The sequence below is a fragment of the Armigeres subalbatus genome, chromosome 1 (genome assembly GCF_024139115.2).
Source record: "Armigeres subalbatus isolate Guangzhou_Male chromosome 1, GZ_Asu_2, whole genome shotgun sequence".
In the NCBI taxonomy this organism is placed as follows: domain Eukaryota; kingdom Metazoa; phylum Arthropoda; class Insecta; order Diptera; family Culicidae; genus Armigeres; species Armigeres subalbatus.
This window is the reverse complement of record NC_085139.1, coordinates 203,474,416-203,500,307: the sequence shown is the minus strand read 5'-3', so window position 1 is coordinate 203,500,307 and position 25,892 is coordinate 203,474,416. Positions and strand designations below refer to the sequence as shown.

The following is a 25,892-nucleotide window of genomic DNA, read 5'->3' as shown; positions in this document are numbered from 1 at the left end:
ATTATAATAGAACGGATAATAGGAGTTACTTTCTGTTTTTTTTATAGACGGCAATTTTAGCTTGTTTGTCTTTGAAGGAAACTTGTCTTGCAACATATTTGTTGTTTGTTGTTTGCAAATAAATATATGGGGCAGTAAATATGTCCACTACCACCATTCTTCTTTACTTTGTCTTAGTTTCGTAAGAATATCCTCCATTTTGTATATATTTTTATTAGTATCACCTTTCGATAATCCATTGTCGTCAAACATAAATTAAAACAGTCATTCGTACTTAGATCAAAACTATTAAAAAGCTGACTATTTGTATATATTATTTTATATGTAAAACGTAAGACGATAATATTGCATGAAATAAAGAGAAAACTCTCACACAAGTATTGGAACTGTTAAAACACACGGAATGTAACAAATATTCAACTTCTATATTTTTCATTTTTTATTCCAAAAGGCACCAAAACACAAGACACTCGAAAGCATTTGGATTTTCTCATGATCGTTCGGTTACGTGAAATTTCCAGAAAACTTTTTATGGTTCAATTTACTAATTTAAAATAGACCTCTTGAAAAAAACATAACTTCCAAATACACAAATACTTATTTACCTGCTTTTTTGAAAGGCTTACCACCGTTCCGTTCCCATTCGCGGTTGAACTCGTGTTCCAGGATTTCGGCACCACGTTTCCGTGTCAGTCCGGTCTCCTCCAGGCTGAGTTCGCACATTTGCATATCGTCGACACCGGCCACCAGCAGGATCGGTGGCTTGTCGGCGTGCAGCTCCATCTGGCGAGCCACATACTGCCCATCGAAGTGGGCATACCACCAGCCCCGTTTGTTGTTGTCCTCCTGGTTGTTGCTCGGCCGGACGAACGGAATGCGGAAGTAGCGATGCACCGATCCGTTCGTAATCTCCTGCTTCTGGGATAGTCTTGGCGGAGCTCGTGCGGCTATCGTAGAATTGGTGGTCAATTAAAATTTGAACACATGGAATTGCATTAGTATCGATTGAGTAAATCAACTTACCGGCTTCCATGACGCTGCGTGGGGCCCGTTCGTTCTCGTCCATGGTGGTACGCTTGCGGTTCTTAGCCTTCCATGCGTGGTACACCTTCAGGCGGCGGTGGAACTCATGGCGACACGCCTCCAACAGCTCGATGTCACAGCTGGTGTTGATCGCATCGCGCAGCTCCGAATACTTCCACTTGGATAGGTCGTGCTTTTGCTTCTCGATCAACTGCTGCTGGGCGCGAATCGCTTCAGATCTGGGTGGGTAGACGCAATGTTAGTTAGGCACGTAATAGAATCATGATAATCGAGTTAATTTGTGGCAGGTGAAGGGGAATCAATCCATACAATACTATAAGCTTGGATCAAAATCTAATACATTCTAAATATGTTATGCGGACATTAGTGGACATCAATGCTCTTCCAAGATCTATATTCAAGATCAAATTGAAGTGAATCTAAGTTTGCTACATACTAATTGCTTAATTCTACAAATGTTCTAGATTTTTAGTTTGTACTAAATTTTTAAGAACAATTCAAGCATCCTACATTGTATATGATATGTTAGTATAATCTAAGATGCCATGCTGTATGGTCGGTAGTGATAAGCGTATGTTTCGAGAAAATTTGTCGTTGTGAATGAGAATTTGAGGAGAAATATATGAAAAATCTGTATTAACTTTCAATGCATAAATGTAACTTAAGGTAATAAGAAAACTGATCGATTTTTAACAATTAGAAAAATTCTAAATAGATGATTTTGTTTCCAAGTTTAAAATCATCATTTATTCGATGAATAGTTGGTGATAAATTCTAAAGAATTGTGAAAGGCTTATTTGATGGAAGACTCTTTCACCATAAAGAGAAATCTGTTTCTACGAAACTGATTCATCAAGGCTTCCTCCAGAAGTACAACAGCTCTGGAAAGAAAACAGTGAAAAACATTCGACATTCAAGAAGCCTCCAGTTTTATTGATGGAAATGTTTCTAGAAGCTCGAAGCATAGGCAACGAATCTGTAATTTTCCTTTTTCTTCGTTGGCATTTTATCCCCCCACTGCACTGGGATATCGTCGCTTTGCTGCTTAGTGTTCAAACAGCGGTTCTCAACCTTTTCCTTGAGAGATACCCCTTCAAACTTTTGCATTAATTCCTATTTTTTGGTGTAAATTAATATAAGCGTAGATAAAATATATGAAACACTGACTCAAAAACTAACGGCTCTCCATAAAGTTGACTGAAATTTTCATTATAACGTGAAATTTGGTTTGTTAGGTTTATACATCAAGCTTCCTATTCGAGCCAATTGAAAGCATCGAAAAGAGCCTTCCGAGCATCTTGAAAGAGCCTTCCGAGCGTTTTGAAAGAGCCTTCCCAGCCTCTTGAAAGGAGGCTTCCGGGCATGTTGAAAAAAGGTTTCCAAAACTTTTGAAATGAGGCTTCCAAACCTCTTAAAGGTAGGCTGCCATGTCTCTTGAAGGGAGGATTTCGAGCCTCTTGAAAGGCGGCTTTCAACTTCAGCAGCAACTTGAAAAGCTTCTGAGCCTCTTGAAAGTACGCTTCCAAACCTCTTGAAAGTAGTATTCCGACCCTCTTGAGGGAAGCTTTTAAGTACATTGAAAGGAGAATTCCAAGCCTCTTGAAAGTAGTCTTCTGAGTCTTCTGAAATGGCTTCCGGGAAAAAAGGTTTCCAAAACATTTGAAATGAGGCTTCCAAACCTCTTGGAAGTTGGCTGCCACGCCTCTTGAAGGGAGGATCTCGAGCATCTTAAGGGGGCTTTCGAACAGCTTTAAAAGGCTTCTGAGGCTCTTGAAAGTACGCTTCCAAACATCTTGAAAGTAGAATTCCGAGCCTCTTGAAAGAACCTTTTAAACACCTTGAAAGCAGAATTCCGAGACTCTAGAAAGTAGCTTTCTGAGTCTTCTTGAATGAATTTTCCGAGCCTCTTGAAAGTACGCTTCTACGCCTCTTGAAGAGAGGCTTCCGAGCATCTTGATGGGTCAAGGGAGGCTTTCGAGCCTCTTGAAAGACAGCTTTCGTGTCACTTAAAAGGATGATTCCGAGCATCTTGAAAGGCTGCTTTCAAGTAATTTAAAAGGAGGTTCTTCTTTCGAGCCATTGCAAAGAAGCATCTTGAAAAGATACTTCTGAGCCTCTCGAAAGAAGGATTTCGAGACTATTGAAGGAAAGCTTCCTAGCCTCTAGAAGGGAGGATTATGATTTCCAAGCTCTTGAAAGCAGCCTTCCAGGACTTTTGAAAGGAGCCTTTCAACCTCTTGAAAAGACGCTTCCGGGTCACTTGAAAGGAGGCTTCCGAGCCCTTTGAAGGGCCAAGGGTGGCTTTCGAACATCATGAAAGGCAGTATTCGAGCCACTAAAACAGAGGCTTCCGAGCATCTTGAAAGGACGCCTCAGAACCTCTTGAAAGTAGGCTTCCACGCATCTTAAAAAGAGGCTTCCGAGACCCAAGAATTTGTAAAAAAAAATCAGTCGAAATGATCTCTCTAATATCTGAATGGAGATGTTTATAGTGTGTTCCTTTTACCATGTTCGGGATATGCATTCACAGCCTTTCACATAAATTGGTTACAAAAAAGTCGGATTGCTATTGAGGAATGTTATAGTTATCATATACACAAAATTGTTTTCGCATTCAAAACAAACGAACACAGACTATTACAAACAGTTTAACGGACAGATAGCGGAGAAAGCAGATCGGTATATGAGGACAGTAATGGGTGACTACTACAACAGGCGATCTAATAATCTTCTAATATTTTTTTACAGTAAATCAACAAGTACCTGATCAATCTGTTGGGATTACCCAAAGGCGTAACTTCTGGCGTACCGCTGTGAAATGGTCGAATGGTGGGATGACAAAATTGTAATTGTTTCTTATTTGTAGCTTCTTTTAATTATTTTAGAAGAAATAGTTTCTTTTAAAATAGAAGTTTTTTGAGAACAGAAAATAGAGTTGTTGTTAACAGGGCTAAGAGTAGAATCGTAGAACCAAATGAATGGTGAGAAGTTTAAAGAAAATTTCTATACAGGGTTCGTGTAATTTTGTATTCTGTGTGGCAAATGAGCAATGTGAAATTTGCAACAAATGTGATGAACGTGAAATATCGCAAAGATCCAAATATCAATCCAAATTTTGTCACTATTTACAGCCGAGAAGTGGAAAAGAAATATATTTGCAACAGTGAAAAGGAAAAAACGACAAATCAGCGTTTTTTTGTACAAATCTTAAAATTACTGGCACCCTGTACGTTAAAGAATAAGTGAAACGGAAAACTTAACAGCAGTTTCAGTAAAATAGAAACAAAAGGAATATAGGTAAAAGCATTCATACTTTCTCAACAAGGGCGGACTGTCCTCGACTTGTCCATTGGATTCCTGAGCCAGTCGAAGAGCCAGCTCGTGGTCGCGTCGCTCTTGTTCTAACTGCTGCCTGTACTGGATATCCTCTTGGGCTTCCTTCTCTAATTGAGCCTGAAATTTGCACATATTCATTATAGATATTTGTGCGTCTGAAATCAACGAATGCGACTGACTAACCTGCAGAGCGAGCGCTGCTTTACGATCTTCCTCTTCCTGTCTGAGACGGCGCGCTTCTTCCTCTTTACGCCTAGTTTCCATTTCGGCTTTCCTAAAAAAATGGCAAAATTATTCTAGTGTGCAATCTTAAACCACAATAAAAAACTACGCACTTTTTCCGGGTTTCCTCTTCCTCTCGCAGCCTTCGCTCTTCCTCCTCTTTGGCTTTTCGTTCCGCTTCCAAAGCAGCTTGAATCTTACGCAGTCGTTCCTGTTCTTCGGCGTTTCGCTGTTCCTGCAGCTTTATGTGTATCGTTTTCATCTGGTTGTCCAGCTTGTTCATGATTTCCGCATATAGACCGTCGATTTGGACGGCGGAGATCTTCGGATCGTTCTTGATCCTGGCTACGGAAGATTCGATCGTCCGTTGTACGTCGTTTACCTGCTTCAGCATGTTGTCCCGTTCCGATTTCAGCTGATTCGCAATTTCCTGCATCTTGTTGAGGTTTGACTTGATTGCGTTGATTTTGATGATACCTTTGATGCGTGGTTGGTGCTGCTTGCGAGCCAGGTAGCCGCGGATCGTTTTCTGCGCCAACAGTACACATTTGTTCCGATAAATAATGCGGTTTTTCACTGAAATTGAAACAGGTCATACATTTTCAACGCCAATAGGAGACTAATAGGCATCTTTATACTCACATTTGATTACACATATTGCACAGAATACTGATTTTATCCATCGGGACCGCACGAGCCACTTCTTCACATTCGCGATGATCGCCCGCAAGTTCTCCGGATCCGACTTCATAATCCGGTCAAACTCGACGAATTTTCCCGGCCGGAAAAACACCTTTGTAATGCCGAATTTGAAATCATTGTTGTTCAGTTTGAGCGAGTGCAGCATCGCTTCGCAGAAGGTACGTGGATTAAGCCTGGCCAGTTCCGGTGGAAGAAATGATTTGTACATGTTGTACAGCTCGTTGAACGGCACACGCGACGGATAGCCGTACTCCATCAGCTCTAGCACCGAAGTCGTGCCGGAACACTTGAGCTGCGCCAACGCGAGGCTGCCCTCGAACTCGTGATCCACCATGCGGCTGTTTGGTTTGATACAGCGAATGAAATTTGTGCCCTACAAAGAATAATAGTTGAAATCATAAGCTCAGAAAAAAATGTAGACATCACTTACGTTTTTCTCCAGTTTGTCCATCAGTTCACCCAGTTGAGTTTTGAACTTCGATCCAACAGAAATGAAAGCCAGTTTGCCCTTAGTGGAAGGAGCTTTACCGTTGCTAAAAAGCCGCTTTAGGAGATGATTTTCCGACTCCTGCACAAGGCCTTCTAGCGAAGCATGCAGTGCGTCATTGTTCTTCTCGATAAATTGATGCTAATGAACATTAATTAATTATGAAAATCCGTGAAATTAGACTTCGTTTGATAAACAACCACAACTTACGGTATTGTAGCAAACGGCACCGGCAAAGTGTCGCACCAAAAATCCTTCGTCATCCCGTAGCACACGGTGGGCCTTCAATCGGGAAGCACGAGGCAACGATAACCGAAAATGTCCCGACCATGCGCTGTGTACTTCCGCCGTAAAATGAGCGAAAGAAGGTTTCGGCAGTTTAGACTCCTCGTCAAGAATGTTGAATATACCGCTAGCCTTGGATTCGATCAATTCTGATGCAGAAATTAAAGGTTTTACAATGAAAATCATAATATTGAATGAATTTGATAAATTACCAATTATGTCCTGATTATCTGTGAACTTGATCTCCGGTACGTTGAGACCTTCCCGTTTGTAGAGCTCCTGTTCAGCAGCCAGGATATTGTCATTGAAAAATTTCTGAAGCTTTTCATTGCAGTAGTTGATACAGAATTGTTCAAACGAGTTCACCGTAAAATACTCTGCAATTATAATATTTAAAGTTGCTTTGTTCATCACATTACACTTAAGAAAAACCTTACCGAAACCAGCAATATCCAATACGCCAATATAATAACTGGACGCTTGGAATGGAATATTCTGATTGATCAACGACACAATATGATCGAACAGCCTAGAATACAAAGCCTTTGCCAGGGCATCTCTAGCGTTGTTGGCTTCGTAGATCTTCAGCGGTACCATAATAACCGTACCCTTGATACCACCGCCTTTACTCTGCATCACCCTAGAAACCAGGGCTTGTCTCAATTCAAACGAATCCAACCCGATCAAATTCGCTGTGATAGCTAAAGCCTTCTCCGAACTCTGCGAAACTCGGCAGCCTCCCTTGGCATCTTCAGGGTTGTCCTCAAAATTGATGTTCCCCAGATGTAGCACCGCAGCAACTAGTCCATAGATCTCGAACTTTTGGCTCTCGGACAACCCCAACCGCGTCAAGGCTTGATCCAACTCGTGGAAATCGTTAAAGTCGTCCAATATCGGATCCTTCAATGATCCCTTCGACATGTGATCCCTCGATTTTTGCGAATTCGGAATTTTCCTATCCGTGGTTGTCGATGAAAAATACTGCGTACATCCGGACAAATACCTATAGTCGTCCGGTTTGCCAATCATCAGCTTGTCCCGAAGCTGCTGCGGCGCACCCGCACACAGCAAATAAAACACGTGGTAATTTCTCTCCTCCTGACTCTGCGTGCAGATCCTACTCTTCTCCAACAGGTAGTGCGAAATATAGCCGCCCACTACCTGACATTTGCTATCGTAGTGCACCTCGATGAACTTCCCGAAACGGGAACTGTTATTGTTCCTGGTGGTCTTCGCATTTCCAAACGCTTCCAGAATTGGATTGGCGTCCAAAATCTTCTGCTCGATAGGGCCCGCCGCCGATGCTGAATCGCACAGATACTTCAGCAAGTACTTAGTGCTCTCGGTTTTCCCCGCGCCCGATTCGCCGGAAACGATTATCGATTGGGACACCTTGAGTACGCGCATGTCACGGATCGCTTTGTCAGCGATGGCGTACACATGCGGCGGCAGTTCACCAAGCGATCTGCCATTGTACTTTTTGATTGTGTTCTTAGAGTACAGATCCCGGATCTCTTTGTACGGATTGACTGCTATGAGGATGTTGGCTACGTATGTCTGACGGAGTAGGAGGAATTCGAGAGATTGAAATTATGGTTGACGTTAACATTGGGTAGCATAAGTTATATCAACGAACGTTTAGGTTAGAATAATTGATTACTTACATAAATTTTGTCCTTATAGTATCGGTTTTGGATGTTATCTAGTAGAGTTGCCTCATTAAGGAACATTAATTCACCTGTGAAATAAAATTATAGAATCAATTCAGGTATGAGAGGTATTCGGAACATCAGATTATCCCTGTACCACCGATAACACTGATCCCCCTGCAGAAGATTCGAAGGGATATAATCTTCGATCGATGAACCAATGGAATTACGTGAGTGTAAATTGTACTTATTGAGTTTATTACTATACTTCTTATTGGCATTACATCCCCACACTGGGACAGAGCCGCCTCGCAGCTTAGTGTTCATTGAGCACTTCCACAGTTATTAACTGCGAGGTTTCTAAGCCAGATTACCATTTTTGCATTCGTATATCATGAGGCTAACACGATGATACTTTTATGCCCAGGGAAGTCGAGACAATTTCCAATCCGAAAATTGTCTAGACCGGCACCGGGAATCGAACCCAGCCACCCTCAGCATGGTCTTGCTTTGTAGCCGCGCGTCTTACCGCACGGCTAAGGAGGGCGGTAATAATAAAATTGAATTCCTTGCTTAGATGCACCACACAATATTATAACCTCCAATATCCGCGAAAAAAATTGAAATATTATTACAGTAAGTAATCATTACAGTAAGTGATTGTAGAAAACGACTTATTTTGAAATTGTATCGTTAAGCTTTACAACAACGAGAAGCTGAGAGCTCGATTCATTATCTTTTGGTTGCATGAGTAAGAAGAAGAACTTGATGTGAGTTGCCATAATTATTTGTATGAGCACGATAACTAATAATTTAAAACGTAATTATAGCTTTAAGCTGTTTTCACAAAGACTGCTCTGAGGACGGTTTGTGTTTCTATCCGAACAAACTTAAAGATCAACAATCGGAAACCTCAAAATGCCGGAAGATTTGGATACCTCAAAGGCTGAAGATCGCATCTGTATGCTGTCCGAGGATCGTGATAACGTAGACGATATGGTTCATGTGACAACAGTGACCTGTGGGCTCATTTTGCTCATTATCGTTGCGTCGAAGTGACAGAAAGCGTCAAAGAATTTCCGTGGATGGGCTTAAAGTACGAACACTCTGCAGGTACCAAAACATTCTATGAAGGAAGAAGGTTCCAGCCAAAAAGACGTCCGGTAAGAAAACTAGTGACAAGAGTGATACCGGATCTGATTCAGCAATAGAATTAGCGGGAGCTGTTGAACCAAATTTCGAAGAATCTTTGGAATTACTACAACAGCAGGAGAGTGAAAAAGTTAATCGACTATAAGACGAAAAATCCTTTATGAAAAACGGCTGGAAGTTGAACGAGATATCATAAAGAGGAAACGGTTGCAGCAGAAGCAGATGTTAGACAAGGAATTGGTCCAAGAACAAGAGATCCTGGAACAGCAGCTAAGGGATGAGCAAGAATTTCTTTAACGACGTCAGGACCGCTTTCGGAACCGGATCTGTCGCATCAATATGAGGAACCAGAAGAGTCAGACGATGAAGAAGATGAAGATATCTGTGCTGTAAAGGCGATGGATTGGTTGAAATCGAACAAGGCTCCAACATAGCCTGGAAGGTCTCGAGAAGGAAGCATATCAATGTCACCTTTTAATGTCTGATTCCGATCCGGAAGTAATAGAGAAGATCTGAGGAAGCTATTTGTCAACCCAGAAAGCCTTTAAAAACTCTGGTGACGTAAGTTCGCACCAAGGTTGGATAAGTTGGAGACGTTCCTATATTTTAGAATCACGGTCAAGCAGCTTTATGACCATCTTCAAGCTGCAAAACTTCATGACCATCTGAGTAATCCTATGCTTGTTCAGGAGCTCGTCAACAATCTTTCTTCCAAGTACAAGTTGGACTCGGTGAAGTTTAAGATAGGTAAAGCAGGGACGTCACTAAGAAACTTCATCGACTTTATCATCGTTATTGCTACGGAGGTGTCCGAAGTAGCCGACTTCACAAGAGCGGAACAAGGGGCAATCGATCAGTCGAGGAAGAATAAGCCGAAGAAGAAGTTCGTCAATACTCATAATACACGATCGGACCGGACTGCCGCGGCATGCCGGACCGCAAACGAAAATTCAACCAAAGGCTAGAATACCGTGTGAAAGAAATGATCACAAAGTTCGGTACTGTGACGACTTGTCCAAGTTACGCATAAGTGAACGCTTAAGTAGTTGAAAAGTTCAAGCTCTGACAGCTATGTCTTAATGACCATGGTAAAGCATAATGTACGTTCAAGGGGCGTTGTACTGTGCCAAAACTGCACTAGACCACATCACACGCTACTACATCGCTAGTTGAAACAAATGCACATTTCAGGTCATTTAGGTCGGCATTGTACGAAAATTCGATCTTTTGATCCCAGGAAGGCAGTCTTCAAATCAATATGAAATGAAGGAAGCCAGAACAGTCAAGGAACTGCTTCGGTCCAAAGAAAATGTGTATCTCGAGGAGATAACCGGCCGATAACGTCACCTCGAAGGATTACCGGTTCGCGATTACGGTCCCCCGAATATTGATCGGACTCGATAATCTGCATTTATTTCTAATTATCTAAATTAGGAAAACCTGGCGAACCTATTGCAGTTCGATCACCTCACGTGTGGTCTATCTATGGACCGGAGCACCAGCGGATCTCACCCAAGGCTTACGTACATCACTATTCAGTTCAGCCAATAAGCAACCAGAAGCTCCATGATCTTTAAGATCTGATAATATCAGAACGCCGTACACCAAAATACGAACAAGCTGAGACGCTACCTGAAACATTTTTTTTTATTTCTTGATTGGAGTGATTTTTTAATATTTGATTAAGTTCATCACTGGAATCTACCTAAACAGAGAGATTTTGCGAGCAAGGAACAGACAATAAAAAAGATTGGCGACCGCTATGAAACTGGGTTAATCTGGAAACATGATGCCGTATCGTTTCCAGGCAGCTATCCAATGGCCAAAAATGTTGTCGCTGTATAGATGGCTTACAAACGACACTAGTTTACAAAACAACATAAAAAGTGTGAACTTCAGTGTTTGACCAACGTTTCTAATGCAAAATCCTACGCTGAATTCAATGCCGTGGTCAGAAAAAAATAAAGTAGAGCCATTTTTGAGATATACAAAAATTTTGATTTTTTGAATTTTGGACAAAAGTACGATTACTAAAATGTCAATATCTTTGGAACTAGTGCAAAAATTTTGAATCTTTTTTTATGAAAATGCAGCTAAATAAATTTGCTATCGTTCACTAGAACAGTACAGCATTTTTTATTTTTCCTGAGAATTTTCCATAAAAATCTGGTTTTAATCAACATTTTTAAAGAGATAAACGTTTTAAAAATTTATACCACAACTGGATCTTAAAGTCCATTAAAAACTGGAGAAAATGAGCCTTTCATGGATGAAATCGGTTGGAAATTGTCGAAGTTATGAGCATTTTTGTAAAACACTTAAAAATGTTACAACAGTTTTAGAGTTCCTTTTCTAGGTGTCGTTGTAAGCATCGCATGTAAAGTTTTGGGAGTTTCTTTTCTCTACATATCAATTTGATTAAGGCATGCCAGGATTTAAAACCGAGTTGACACAAAAAAAAAATATTCAGGTATTATTAAAAATTATTGAGAATCGAATGACTTTGTCTTCGATGTATTGAACTTGTTTCTCGAATCAGAAACCAACAATAGTCACCCATCATTGCTTCATCCCAAAACCCTTGGTAACGACGTTCCATCATCTTCATTTGTTGGTGAAAACGTTCGCCGTGCTCATCACTCTCGTCACCAAGATTTTCCGGGAAAAAATCCATGTGAGAATGTAGGAAATGTATCTTCAAAGACATATTCACACCTGTGTTCAGTGAAATAAAAGGATAAAAAATAAATTATATGTAACAAACACAATATTTTTAATTTATACCTATTTTCTCATAATTTTTGAGCAATTCATTTACGGCTTCCTCATAATCTGGGCTTCTGAAATTTCCTAAAAAGGTTGTGACAACACGCTGGAACGATTTCCACGCTTCTTCCTCATCTGGTGTCAAAACTGTATTGAATGCGGAATCATTGAGCAGTTTTTTGATCTGTGGGCCAACAAATACACCTTCCTTTATCTTTGCGTCAGATAAATTTGGAAATACTGATTTCAAGTACTGGAATGCCGGTCCTTATTTTTGCAACGCTTTGACGAAATTTTTGAATAACCCAAGTTTTATATGTAGTGGTGGGAGTATTATGCGTTCTTTTACCACAAGAGGATCATTTTTAACGTTTTCTTTACCAATTGTGAAATTATTCCATTTTGGCCAATCTTTTCGGACGTAGTGTTCCTTACGAGCTCGACTGTCCCATTTACACAAAAAAACACATATATTTTGTGCATCTCTGTTGCAATCCAGTCAATTTTCCAATTGTGTTGATTGTAATTTATCAAATTGAGCAATAGAGCCATTGATTCATACGTTTCCTTCATATTAACGGCATGAGCTAATGAAATAGAAGGTTTCTCATTCCCTTGATGCAGTAAAATGGCTTTCAAGCTCAACTTGCTGCTATCGATGAATAAACGCCATTCAGCTGGATCATATGGCTCACCAAACCCTTCAAACAAGCCGTTTAGGTCATGGCAAAAAAATGCCTTGTCCTTTGTAGAATAATATTTGTCAAATTTCTTATGTAGATTCCTGTGATAAGAAATTTGGACCTCCTTGCTCAGCATGTTGTTAAATATCTTGGCTGTGCATATGCACAGCATATGTTTCGAAATGGACAAATTGATATGAAATTTGCGAAAAAGAATCCACGTGTCTTGGAGGGACTCGAACCCTCAACCTCCTACTCTCTAGATAGGCGTGATGACCCCTACACAACAAGACCACTTAAAGGTCACGTTTGCGGAAAAGCCATCAGAATCCGAGTACCAACCTCCACCGCGGTTAGCTCTCTTTTTTGCAAATTGAATATCTTTCGGATGCTTGATTTGTCCAATCTCCACATGTGCTTTACTGTTGTATATCCACAGCCAAGCGAGTGCACATTGTTTATTGAACGAGAGGATCGCACTCCATGCCCCCCAGTAACGGGCTGGGCGGGATGGTATAGAAATAGAATGCGAATACAATCGCACTCTGCTGTACCAAAGGCTTGCTTGGCTAAAGCATTTGATGAGTTTGATTGCCTTACGTAAGCTCGGATTCTGATGGCTTTTCCGCAAACGTGACCTTTAAGTGGTCTTGTTGTGTAGGGGTTATCACGCCTATCTAGAAAGTAGGAGGTTGAGGTTTCGAGTCCCTCCAAGACACTTGGATTCTTTTTCGAAAATTTAATATCAATTTGTCCATTTCGAAACATATGCTGTCCATATGCACAGCCAAGATATTTAACAAAAAAATGGTTTTCGTACGGCCGAGTTGCCGAATAATATGCAATTAATTGTCAGCATGTTGTGTTCTTTCAAGCGTGATGCCAGCAATTCGGATTTCTCTTTCGATAAGTCGAGATCTCGCACCAAATCATTAAATTCGGATTGTTTAAACAGTTTTGGATTTCTTTCCAATTCCACCTCGAAGTCTTCCTCGCATTCCTTCTTGAATTCCTCCTCACTTTTTGTAACGGTCGATTCAACAGGGGCGCTCGTTTCCGCTTTGGATAAACAGGATACGGGACCGAACTTGAATGTGGAACAGGTTTTGTCATAGAAGCCACTTGTGGATACTCAACTGTTTTGTGAGTTTTGTGAATTTTAAAATAAAGCCTGTATGCAGTTTGCAACGAAAAGGTGAAATTGACCGATTTTGTAAATATATAGTTGTCACACGCGTAACAAAACTTTTGAGGATCATTTTTACACTTGAATTCACGTTTTGTCGTACACATCGTTAAGCAATGTTAAAGAAAGAAAGCTGCCAAATTCACGGGACTGACACTTGTATACCTCTACCACAGTTCATTTCGTATACGTTGGCTATAGCCAACATAGAAAATTCCGCACTGACAGCCATAAGAAGAATCATGGGAAAGAAAGAGATAGGTGCGTTCCACACTGACAGTTCCATAAACGACAAGCAGAAGAAAGGAGACTGCATCTACACTACGAAAACACAACCAAAACACAGATCCCCGGTCAAATTGAGTTGGTTGCGCCGAGCGGTCTCACAAACACTAGCGTAAATTATATTGTTGAAAATATCCCATTTAATTTTGCGTGACAGCTGGTAGTGTTAGTATGCGTACACGTCCGCAGAAAGGCTTACTGGAAGTGGTGCATGAACCTAGGAGCGGGACAACGGCCAATCTTGGTACATTTAATTTCCATGATTTTACAGAAAAAATCATAACTTCGACAATTTTCGACCGATTTCATCCATTAAGGGCTCATTTTCTCCAGTTTTTAATGGAAGATCCAGTTATGGTATACATTTTTGAAACGTTTTATCCCTTTAAAAATGTTTATTAAAACAAGATTTTTATGGAAAACTCGCAGGAAAAATTAAAAAAATGTTGTAAATTTTTAAATAACTTCAAAATTAAATTTTTAATCAAGATATTTTCATAAAAAAGGGATAAAATTGGTGCACTAGATCCAAAGATACTGACATTTTAGTAATCGTACTTTTGGCCAAAATTCAAAAAATCAAAATTTTTGTATATCTCAAAAACGGCTCTACTTTAATTTTTTCTGACCACGGCATTGAATTCAGCGTAGCATTTTGCATTGGAAATGATCATCACCTTACCGAGTTCAAAAATGCTGTAAACTAGTGCGATCTACGACTACAGATTGAAGGTTACAAGTTACAGGGAAAGATACACAAGGGGTATGTGCATCAGGCGCTTGAAGCAGAGTTGCTTAGGGTAGATGTTTCTCACGTCTCACTCAATTCGAATCTTTTAAAGAGGCCTGATATTTTCACGTCGTTGTTAGCTGTTATAAGTAAGTTTCGTGACCGTCCAGGAGCAACAAAGCGCGCCTGGAAGAGCTGGAACATGGTTAGTGGTTTGGAAAACCACAAAGCGCGTCTGGGAGAAAATCCCAAGGGTGGTTATGGAAGCATTGATTTTGGTTAAACTAAATTTAGTTTAAAATGTATAACTTAGCGACTTGTGAACATGAGACTACCAGTTAAGCTAGTTCTAACGAAAGCTGAGAGATATGGAGATCTATCGTATGCTACAAAGTTGTATGGAAGGATTAATATATTATCTTGAAGTTTATTTTGGAATTTACTGACTTAGAAGTCGTAGCGGAATTACCAGTTGGATGACATATCCAACATTCACGAAACTCAAAAAACGTTGCCAGCATTCACAAATTCATAAGTTTGGAGTTATTGGCTAATAGTACTGGTTAACATAAGTCTAAAATTTAGGTATATACTTATGCTACCTCATTTAAGTATGATATCTCTGTCAGAGCTTAAAATATTCATATTCAATAATAATATTCAATCGAATATTGACAGTCCAGAGCCGACTATGATTGTGTCTGGAAGTGAGCTGACAAGTGAAGACAGGTGGACTTCACCAAAAATTTTCGATTATTGTACACTCTGTTGCGAAATTTTAGATAAATATCATATCCTAGGCCAGATGTTCCCAAACTACTTGTACATGCGACCCACCTAGCAGAATCGCATATTGCTTGCGACCAAGGATGTTAACGATCATTCAATAATTTGCGTTCGATCATTTAGTAGTTTGTCAATAACACATTCCAGAAGCTGAATTTCAAAATATGTTGTATGGTGGACTTATAGTGCGAAGGTTTTTCTACAACTCTGCCTAATGGTTCGTTGTTTGAATTCCACTAGTAACGGAGTTATAGCTATAGTTTCAGTAACTTAGACTAAATGATAACAAAATTCCAATCATTTAGTCTAAGTTACTGCAACTAGCACTCTAACTCCGTTATTAGTTGAATTCTAATAACAAACCATTAGGCAAAGTTGTAGAAAAACCTTCGCACTAGAAGTCCACCATACAACATATTTTGAAATTCAGCTTCTGGAATGTGTTATTGACAAACTACTAAATAATCGAACGCAAATTACTGAATGATCGTTAACATCCTTGCTTGCGACCCTCCCACATTGGCTTTTAGAATTTGGATAAAAATGAGTTTGCGTTAGATTGAACAAATTATTATGAATTGTTTCATATCCCATCATTAAATTACTTTGAATGTATTGGAATTCGAACGAATTTAGATGGGATTTGGATTAGATTTTGGTTGGATTAGATTAGGTTTTGGATTTGGAATGGATGTGGAATGGATTTTAATTGAATTTGGGTTGGATTTAGATTGGATTAGGATTAGATGTTGATTGGAATTGGATTGAATGTGGCTTGGATTTTTATTGGAATTGAATTGAATTTGGATTGGATTTGAATTGTTTGGATTTCATTGTATTTGACAAAATCTCAAAATTTATTGTTCTCCATTCACTACATAGATCCAAATCTAATGGCTGTGGGACAAAATAGGAACAAAAGTATGAATCAAGATTCGTCTTTCGCAATCCATCATTGATCAGCCCACGACCTCCCTGGGAGTCGCGGCCCACAGTTTGGGAACACATGTTCTATATATGAAGCTGATAGTTTGATTTAGCGGACGGTATAAGATATTTAGATTATTGCTACAATATAAAATGTTTCTCGTGAGATCATTACCATAACACTAGATACCATTTTAGTTTAACATTTAAACGAATCAACCTATTGACTTGCATTTCGTTGTTCTGCGATTGAAAACTACGATGATCAGACAAGTTTATCCTGGAGTTCAGTTTTCAAAGGTAATTATCGGTTTCTCAAAAGCAATATGTTCATCTTCGTCTCACGTAAATAACTTAAAAAACACATCAACTCCAAAACGGGATTCGTAGTTAGAAATTGATCAACGAATTCAACTATGGTGCTCCATAGAAATTTTTTTCTACAAACAGCAAAAACAATGGTCACAGGAACAACTACCTCCAGCAAGCACGAGAATCGAGATGCGAACTGTACATTTGTTCCATGAAGTTATCTTTCCGGGAAAGCTAATCGATGTAAGCAAATTTTCTGAATGGAATGTCCTCATCAGGTCGTTAGCGAGTGCATTACTGCCCATGATCGCATATTTGTAACATTTGCATTTTGGTTGATTTTGAAAATCTTTTGTCAATCCTCCCCACAAACTCAACCATTTCCAGCTTACCACAGATAAGCAAGGTAGTAAAGCCTTGACAAATACTTGTTGTCATGGTAAACCAGGAGACTGAAAAGAAGACTAATACGACCCACCCACCATTCGTTCAATATGCCGTACAATGTTTTCGTTGATTTCATGATAACAAAGCTTCGGAAGTATCGACGGGCATCTTTTCGACATAACAAAAAACCATACTAACACAAAAGGCTCGATATACCTCAACCAAGTTTTCGCCAGGAAAGGTTAATTGCCGACAATTAGCACTTACTGCATACGAACCAATCACCCAAAATGAGCAGCTGAATTCGGGTATACCATCCAGAAACTGGGTACCAAAAACGATGTTGGGTAGAGTACCAATGTACCGCGGATGACAGGTGTTTCACCCTCCTGTGGTAAACAGCGTATTGGATACTTCAGACGTTCATGTTCAAGATAGAATTAGAGACGAAAGTATAGATTAGAAAGTTCCGTCAGGATACGGCAGGCATGAAGAATATTTTATAGAAGTGCATTTTAAGGACAATCCCATATATTTAGTCGATTTTCCCCAAAAATTTCATGTTTGTTGAGCACCCACTTATACTTGACAGATCTGGCTGAAATTTTTACAGTAGCTTCTGGTAGTAAAAACAACTCATTTTCAGAGGGTATACTGCCATTATTCGCATAACTGTCTCATGCATATAGGGAATCCCAGCAAACATGGGACAAACACGCGTATGACGGCAGTATACATCTCGAATGATGATTTTGAAAAAAATGATTTTGATTTTTTTGGTATTAGGGTAAGACGGTATAATGCGCCCCACCTGGGCAAAACGCCCCCCTTTAATTCCTAGAAAACTAGAACTAATTAAGGGTCAAAATCAGTTGGTACCTATAAGTATTTGTAAACCCATCATACTATGTGAATGTGGAAGTATTTTTGAATTACACAATGAAAATAATAGCAAAATACAAAAAGTTACAGTTTTGATGTAACTTTTTATGTTTGTTAGCTCAACATTCTGGAGCGACTCTGGCATACTGTCCACAAAACTTGCACTGGAACACTCAGTTGGGCAACAAAATAACTTTGATAAGAAAATTATTTTGAGCTTTTTAGTGGAATGTTTTCACCTGTCATAAGACGAGTTTAAACAATCCCATTGAATTCCACCACTTAATTGTATCCTGACAGATACGTATTTCGACCTCAACAGTAAGGCCGTCTTCAGTGTCTTGTACTTGACTCGACTTATTTGAATTATAGTCGAGTCAAGTACAAGACACTGAAGACGGCCTTACTGTTGAGGTCGAAATACGTATCTGTCAGGATACAATTAAGTGGTGGAATTCAATGGGATTGTTTAAACTCGTCTTATGACAGGTGAAAATCTCTTTGCTTAGTGGTTAATATGATATAAAATTGCTTCCATCTTCAAAACTATAACGATTTTCGAAAACATGTTTCACTGGAAAAAACGCCCCAGTGTAGGCAGGACGATATGCCCTTACCAACTGGACACAAGCGCAGCGAGCCTGCAGCAGTTCCTTCCAAATTGTATGGAAAATATTGAAATGTAATTCACACCTGCTTAAATGGACCTATGTTGGTTTTTTATTGTCAAGCGCATAAGGATTTGTAACCTTTTTATTATGGGATTGATAAAATACTAATGAAGGGCTATGAAACGTCTTTGGCTAAGGTGGGGCGTATTGCCCAGGCACTTGTTGAAATCCATATTTTCGCGACTTTTCAAAAAAGCTTTATTACGTGTTATTTGTAATATTTTTATATGACTACTCACGGTTAATGCATTTGCGACTTCCTGGACTACCAAATAATACAAAGTTTGCATAAATTGCGTTGAAAAGTAAAAAGTTATCAAGGAGTTGTCTTAGGGGGGGCATATTATACCGTCTTACCCTAGTGTGGTCTCCCCTAATCAAGATGCTTAATTGGAGCGCTTGTTCTACCCAGAACAAAACATTGAGTTTCCTCAATGTTTTTGTTTAATGCTTGTTCTAACCATAGATATACTCACCACAGACTCGATCCATCTGCCAAACAAGGACTCACATGACCAAAATTATCAAGGCCAGAGTGGTGGATTCAGAAAAAAATGATTTTGAAAATAAGATCAACGCTCTATCAGTCTGTGATAAGCCGTTATGGCAGTTAATAAAAGTTTTGAGAGCCAAACATAGTTTATTTTTACTCACTGTTGCACGTCAAAATAGCCTTCGGCAATGTCTGGCACGATGGTCTGGTGCTTCTTGTACAATATGTCCAGCTTCCTAGTGATAATCAACAAAAACCAAGAGCATTTAGGGTCTGCGCCCATTGAGCTAACTATGATGCACAACAAATCATTGTTGCGTCCCGCAGGGCAGTATCATTGGTCCCCTGCTATTCAATCTATTCACATCCGACATGCCTGAACTACCAACGGTGAAATGTGCCGACCTAGCAGATCATCTTGGCTTAATACTAGACAGCAAGATAATTTTCATGTAGCATGAGGACAAAACTGTCACTAAATGCTACGTTAATGCCAGCCTGAGTGAGTTGCGCTAGAACACACCATCTTAAGCTACGAAGAGTGCAACACAAGATTTTTTTTTTTGCATGATGCTTGACATCTGGAAGAGCATGCGAACAACTGAGGTCCATCGTCTCAGGCTGAGATAAAACTTCGAAACGATAGCTTTGGTGACACGTTGTTTAGGTTTAGAAAACGTTGCCTTATATCTAAACACTTAGTGGTTCGGTACTTAATGGGACTCCGAAATCTCGAAAGGCAGACCTTTTTATACGTGTAACAAAAGACGGAATATATCGTAAGGCGTAACGCGTAAGTACAAAAGGCAAAAAAACGAAAGGCAGAATTTTGACATTTCTTAGTTTTACACATCTTCTTTGATGGCTCCCATTCAGCATTACACTAGAACTTGCTTTGCTACAGCCAGGTCCCTTACATGCGTACACTATCTGGCAAGTTGATACAGTTTATACGGACTTGTCACTTGTTAGCAGATTTTGACCAAGTTAATCTTCACACCCTACTAGATAAAATGGAACATCTAGGTGTCTTGTCCAACTTTGTAGCTTGGATAAGCATATACTTGGTTGGTCGTCAATTGAAGGTCTTGAATTGAATTGAAGGTGGGATCTTTTGTTTCTGGTCCTTTTAAAAACTGTTCAGGAGTACCTCAAGGAAGTAATCCTGCTTAGCTGCTATGTTCAATACTCTTCAATGATATCTGCCTCGTTTTTTTCTCGTGGATGTAAGCTACTATATGCTAACGATCTAAAGATCTTCCTTGTTGTGACTGTTGTGAGATCAATCAACGACTGCAGAGAGCTGCAACGAATGGTGAATTTGCTCGAAGACTGGTGCTACCGCAATGCATTGACTATCAGCGTTACAAAATGCTTGATAATATCTTTTTTAGCAGAAATAGGCAGCCTCCCATTTGGATTTACCGTATGGCGGACGAACCGCTGCTGAGAATATCTGCTGTCAAGGATTTGGGCGTTTTTCTAGACACAAAGCTACAACTTACCGAGTAATCTAGGTCTGATGTTCGAATTGCTAAGGAGCGTAAAGACCCTTATTGTATGAGATCACTTTTCTACACAATGGTGCAATCATTACTGGAATCTGAAGTGATTGTTTAGAGGCCTACGTCTTTCGTATTAGTGTCATGATATAGGGGGAGATCCCCCACAATACCGAACACTTCTCAAAACGACACTTGCAGAGGTCCCTCGACCTTCTTATGTAATACAAAAGAAAGCTATTGAAAGGTCATTTACCGGGATGAAATGTCAGATCCTCATGTTGTAAACTTTGTACAACATTTGAAATAGAACAATAATGCCAAATTTCATATCATATCATATCATTTCATATCAATTCACATTTCGCCTTCAACAATAATAAAATGAATCGAATGCATCTGATTATGTGGAGATGGCCAATATTAGCCATTTTTTGAATATCGATCAAGATTTGTTAGATATTTAATGAAACTGTGGTGCAGAATCAATTTCTGTATCCGGTAGCTGCACCCGGGTCCGGACAGTGAGATTTGTCGTGTGAGAATGGCTATTTGTTCTTCACGCTTGTTTTGTTAAGTTTACTGTCGTCATACGCATAGTTGTCCCATGTTTGCTGGGATCCCCTATATACATGGGACTGGGACAGTTATGCGTATACCGTCAGTTTACTTCAATCCACTTTTTTTCTGCAAAGGTATCAAAAAGCCACAGAGATAAGCAAACATAAAAATTGAAGATATGAATCAAAAAGGTGGGAATTTGGAGTAGAATGTAAGAAATTTAGCTGGAGAGTCAACTAAGCTCTACTAACATATTTTAATATCTATAGCTTAGGCAAGTAAAAATATTACTATTCTAAATTATGTCTTTACTCATGTAACAGGAACTTCTTCATATTTGAACATGATGCAATAGTGTCCGGTACAAGGGGACACTTTTCTGAAACACACCCCTACGTATGCAAAAATGATAACTCGGCTTAGAAACCGTGCAGTTAACAGTGGAAGTGCGTAATGAACACTAAGCAGCGATGCGGATAAGTCCCAGTGTGGGATGTAATGCTAATAAGACGTAGAATATTCTCTTGAAATCTTGACAAAATGTCTATTCGTTTTGACAAAAAAGGGGTACAGCTTATTTTGGACTGATTGGACACAGATGATTTTTCCCCTCCCTGTGGAAAATTATTGGAAAATTATTATGGAATACTTATAAGTCATCTTCTTCCAGCGTGATAATTGAATTCATGATACTTTTATACTTTCCGACGATTCTCATCATAATAGTACTAACACGTTTACTTGTTACTTGCTTGCGATACCAAAATAATTGCCGAAATTTATATATTGTTTGGTGATTGAAAATAAACGTGAGTCACTAATATTCAAAAGAATTGGCTTGTCCATACCAGGAATCTAACCTGGAAAGTTTAGTCTTCTCTTTATCGACTGAAGTCTTGAATTTATTGACAACTCACACATAATATATTACTATGAAATTTTTCAAGCTTTCTATCAGCTATGGGCTTCTCGGAGTTTCCGTTTTTTATTTTTCTTTGATTGTTTGTATCTTCATTGAACAATCTCATATTGTCCTGACACTGTATCAGACAATGAAAAGACTTGAAGTGGCTCCGTCAGCGTAGATAACATTTCTCCCAGTGCAATCAATTTGAAATTGATAATACAGCCATCGAAGTGCGTCAGTCATTGGCAGTATGAGAATTAAATTGTTTTAATTTTCACAACTAGGGTAAATCACTACTTGGGCCTATGGACCCGGTTCCCGGCTCACTGCACAGAAAACTAATGATTTACACTGTTTGGAAGTCGTAGGTTTATGGTTGATAATTTTTAAAAAGTCTCCCATTTATTTTTCACAATACTCAATATTTTTCTATCACTTGTTTTACTCCTAATTGATTCAATTGTAGAAAATAAAAATGTAGAATTCAAAATTTCACTCTCCGATGCCACACCACTGAGCCGAAGTGATTCTTTCCACTTTTACAAAACGGTATTATCGAATAAACACCTACCTGAAAATCGTCACAGCGCTCGATACAACCATTGCATGAAGCTGTTAATCAACACACCATAATTCTAAACACCCGCACTTCAATTATTCTTATTTGTTCGTTTCACTAGAACTTATTTAAACATACTAGAATACATTTTAAAATGTATTCACAAACCGAAAAAAAAATCACCTCGGCCCAAGAACTTCTCGCCGCACCGTGCTGCCAAAAGGCCAGGATTATAAAAATGATCCTTCATCGTAATAGGAAAATTATCTAATATGTTGACGTTATCATGTTATTTATAGTTCTCTCGATTTTAAAAGGTGAAATAAATATTGTTTTAACGTATTTGGAAGAAATTTGGATGAGTTTATATATCTTCTCAACCAAATAAAAATGATTATGAATAATACCATCTGGCATCTTGTTGTCGTGGAACGTGCATATTTTTGTTTACATCGCATTTTCTACCGTCCCGAGAGAGAATGAGAGTAAAATGTTGAGAGATTGAGTGAAATTTTGCTTAGGCCGGGAACTGGTTTTTTTGTATGCCGGATTAGGAATCGCTATGACTGAAATGAGTGCTGCATCTCGTTCATTTAAATCAAATAAAAGCTTCTTCGAACGATATTTAGCACGAATAGCTATTTTTTAAGCAGAAGTGAACCCCAATGCAGTATTATACAGCCTACAAATTTCAGAAAAAGTTGCTTCCTGTCATAAATATCAATTAAATAATGCAGTCGTACGCATGTTAGGCCGGGAATGGGGTAAGAAACCCTATTTTCAATCAGCACTTTTACCAACGAAAGAACGTTTGATATGATTGATATGAAAGGTGGAACCATTTCATGGAACAATACCGAAACTGCAACGTGGGAAAAGTATTTTATCTATATTTGAAACACATCTGCATGATATTTTGTACTTCGTTTGTGGGTATGCATGCTTAACATTGTACCACCTAGCATTACTAAATATTGCACGTCATACAGAATCACATGGCGTAACAAAGGTTAGAGTTAATAAAGACCCATACATGGTGTAAAAAAAGCACATAATATCACATCTGTGGCGAATAAATAAATGCCTCTGAACAATGTGAGAAAGATTGATGAGTGTTTTGATAAATATTGAAGCGTTTGTCGCACTGTAACGAATTTATCTACTACAAATAAAGCCAAACGATACTTACAGTTATCATCGTGATCGGAGACCGCTTCGCACGACGGGAAGATATCATCCAGGATGCAGTTCCGCTTTGGCTGTTTGCCATCCAGGGGCTGCACTTCGTACTCGTGGGCGCCGATCTCCGTTATCCGGCCCTGGATGTAGCCCACATGGGAGTCCCGAGCCCATACTAGCTGGGAGTCCCACATCGCGGTGGCACTGGCCTAGCGCACTGTGACGACACAGCCAATTGATGCACAATGGTGAAGATTGCTGCGTCCACTGCCCACGTAGGATTCCCACGCCCGAGCCACAACCTGGCCGTCCTGGTTCAGACCGCGATCGCAATGACTGTGCGCAGTATTCTGTGAAAAAGCAAAGGGAGAACCAAATAGAGAAGATAAGATTACTGTTCAACTGCTATCGGGGAATGTTCCCTTCGATAAGACGTGCTATTTGGTGATGGTCAGCGGGAAAGTGTTCCATATTTTGTGCTACATTTGGCGTTAAGTTGCGAGCATCTCTAGCGCGACTTAGTCATCACAGCTGGGTGGTGACGGAACCCAACTCGACACAGTGTAATACCTACATATGTGCGATACCCACAGCGAAACACAGTTACTAACAGTCTAGAAATGCAATCTGATAATGACAGCGAAAATAGCTCGCAAAATGAAGTGATGGAACTCAATGGATACGACCTTGAATGTGGAGAGCACCGTCCAGGCCGAGGTTGGTATATGTGTGTCAGAGATTTATCGGTGACAACCGACAACCTGGACTGTATGTAGTTTGTGGATGTATCATGAGACTTGAGAACGTGTAACGCACTACATGTGACAAGGGCACGTCTACAGTGAGATGATGTGTGCAGTTTACCGCATAGACACATTCGTAATTAGCTAATTGATGTGCAAATATACTTAGGTATAGCACAATTCGAATAGTGTAATATAATTACTGAATTTCGACATTCAAGGCTCTGAACGCGGATAAGATTTGACGCCTATTCTACTAGTAGAGTTATGTGAGTATCCTCATTTTCAACTATTCTCATTCTGATTAACGCGTAATTCAAATAAGAGTACACAGGATTTTGTTTTTACACGATTTTTTTTCGCTCGTATTTTTGATCGTGTGACTTCAATTTACCACCAAAATCCTCGCAACATGTTTCAAAAAATCCAGAATAAATCAAAGAAAAATCACATGATAATTAATATGCATTAAACATTTAGGATGAGAGGAAAATTGAGAAAATGTAAATCACGTAAAAACAGAATCCAGTGTATTCGATAATGTTCAATTCATTCGAGAAACGGCGTCCTTTATCCCTTTATCTGTAAAATAAATCAATTTAAAAGACAACATATTTGTTATGCACACACCCTAAAACAAATCTCACAAGTCACAACTTTTGTATAAAATCTTGTTTCCGTATAGAATTCTGCAAGGTATATTCTACTCTATATAACTACTGTTTCAAAATTATAGAAAACTAGCTGAGCCGGCTAACTTTGTCTCGCCAAAAATTGATCTATTTTCTGATTCAATTTGTTACGACCACAATTTATCTAGAAAACAATATTTTTTACAACTTTGTTTTTTATTTAAAGACGGTCAAATTGCAAATTTTACTAAAAACCATTCCCTCAAAATAATTGAGTTTTGATTTTCAAAGCATTTCAATTTCATCATAACAAATCTAGACCAACATTTGAAAAGGGCGTAACAGCCAAAATTTATTCCTTGTGATTCTTCGTCTACATATATAGCTATATATGTGGACGAAGTATTAGAAGGAATAAATTTTGGCTGTTACGCCCTTTTCAAATGTTGGTCTAGAAATTTCCTCGTAAAAGAATAAGAAAACAAATATAAATTAGCAAAAAAATGGGCTGTCCATTCTTGAGTGATCGTGGTCGTACAAATGCCAACTTTGTTTTATATATATATAAGAAGAAGATTGTCGGACTTCAATAGAATGATTGTATTAGATTCTTGCCAATTTGTATGTGCCAAAATGTTATACAAATTTTGCGAGGTTCTCATATATAACTGTATTAAAATATGCCATCCCCTGTTTTAGTGCATGAATTCAAGGCGACATTTATAGACCACGTGATTATATTATGGGATGGGAAAGAAAACAAGACGTGGAGTTGAGTTGATTCCAGTACAAAACAGAAAAAATGCAAAAAGGATCAAAATTAA

At 39.1% G+C, this 25,892-nt stretch overlaps 1 protein-coding gene across 4 annotated transcripts in view; it reads right to left on the bottom strand.

The window, feature by feature from the left end:
* Positions 1 to 284: 284 nt before the first annotated feature.
* LOC134205686 (myosin heavy chain 95F) overlaps positions 285 to 25,892 on the bottom strand; it is a 121,313-nt gene continuing 95,705 nt past the window's right edge. For 3 of the 4 annotated variants that reach the window (XM_062681201.1, XM_062681202.1, XM_062681200.1), the window contains 13 exons: positions 23,704 to 24,043; positions 7,741 to 7,814; positions 6,514 to 7,633; positions 6,289 to 6,453; positions 6,002 to 6,225; positions 5,735 to 5,932; positions 5,245 to 5,677; positions 4,716 to 5,178; positions 4,564 to 4,654; positions 4,358 to 4,497; positions 3,808 to 3,855; positions 1,024 to 1,262; positions 285 to 947 (listed from right to left, as the gene is read on the bottom strand). In XM_062681201.1, the coding sequence (XP_062537185.1) occupies positions 598 to 947; positions 1,024 to 1,262; positions 3,808 to 3,855; positions 4,358 to 4,497; positions 4,564 to 4,654; positions 4,716 to 5,178; positions 5,245 to 5,677; positions 5,735 to 5,932; positions 6,002 to 6,225; positions 6,289 to 6,453; positions 6,514 to 7,633; positions 7,741 to 7,814; positions 23,704 to 23,887 (3,729 nt within the window). In that variant the 5' untranslated portion in view covers positions 23,888 to 24,043 and the 3' untranslated portion in view covers positions 285 to 597. The remainder of the gene's footprint in view (positions 948 to 1,023; positions 1,263 to 3,807; positions 3,856 to 4,357; positions 4,498 to 4,563; positions 4,655 to 4,715; positions 5,179 to 5,244; positions 5,678 to 5,734; positions 5,933 to 6,001; positions 6,226 to 6,288; positions 6,454 to 6,513; positions 7,634 to 7,740; positions 7,815 to 23,703; positions 24,044 to 25,892) is intronic. The other variant, XM_062681203.1, reaches the window with a different exon arrangement.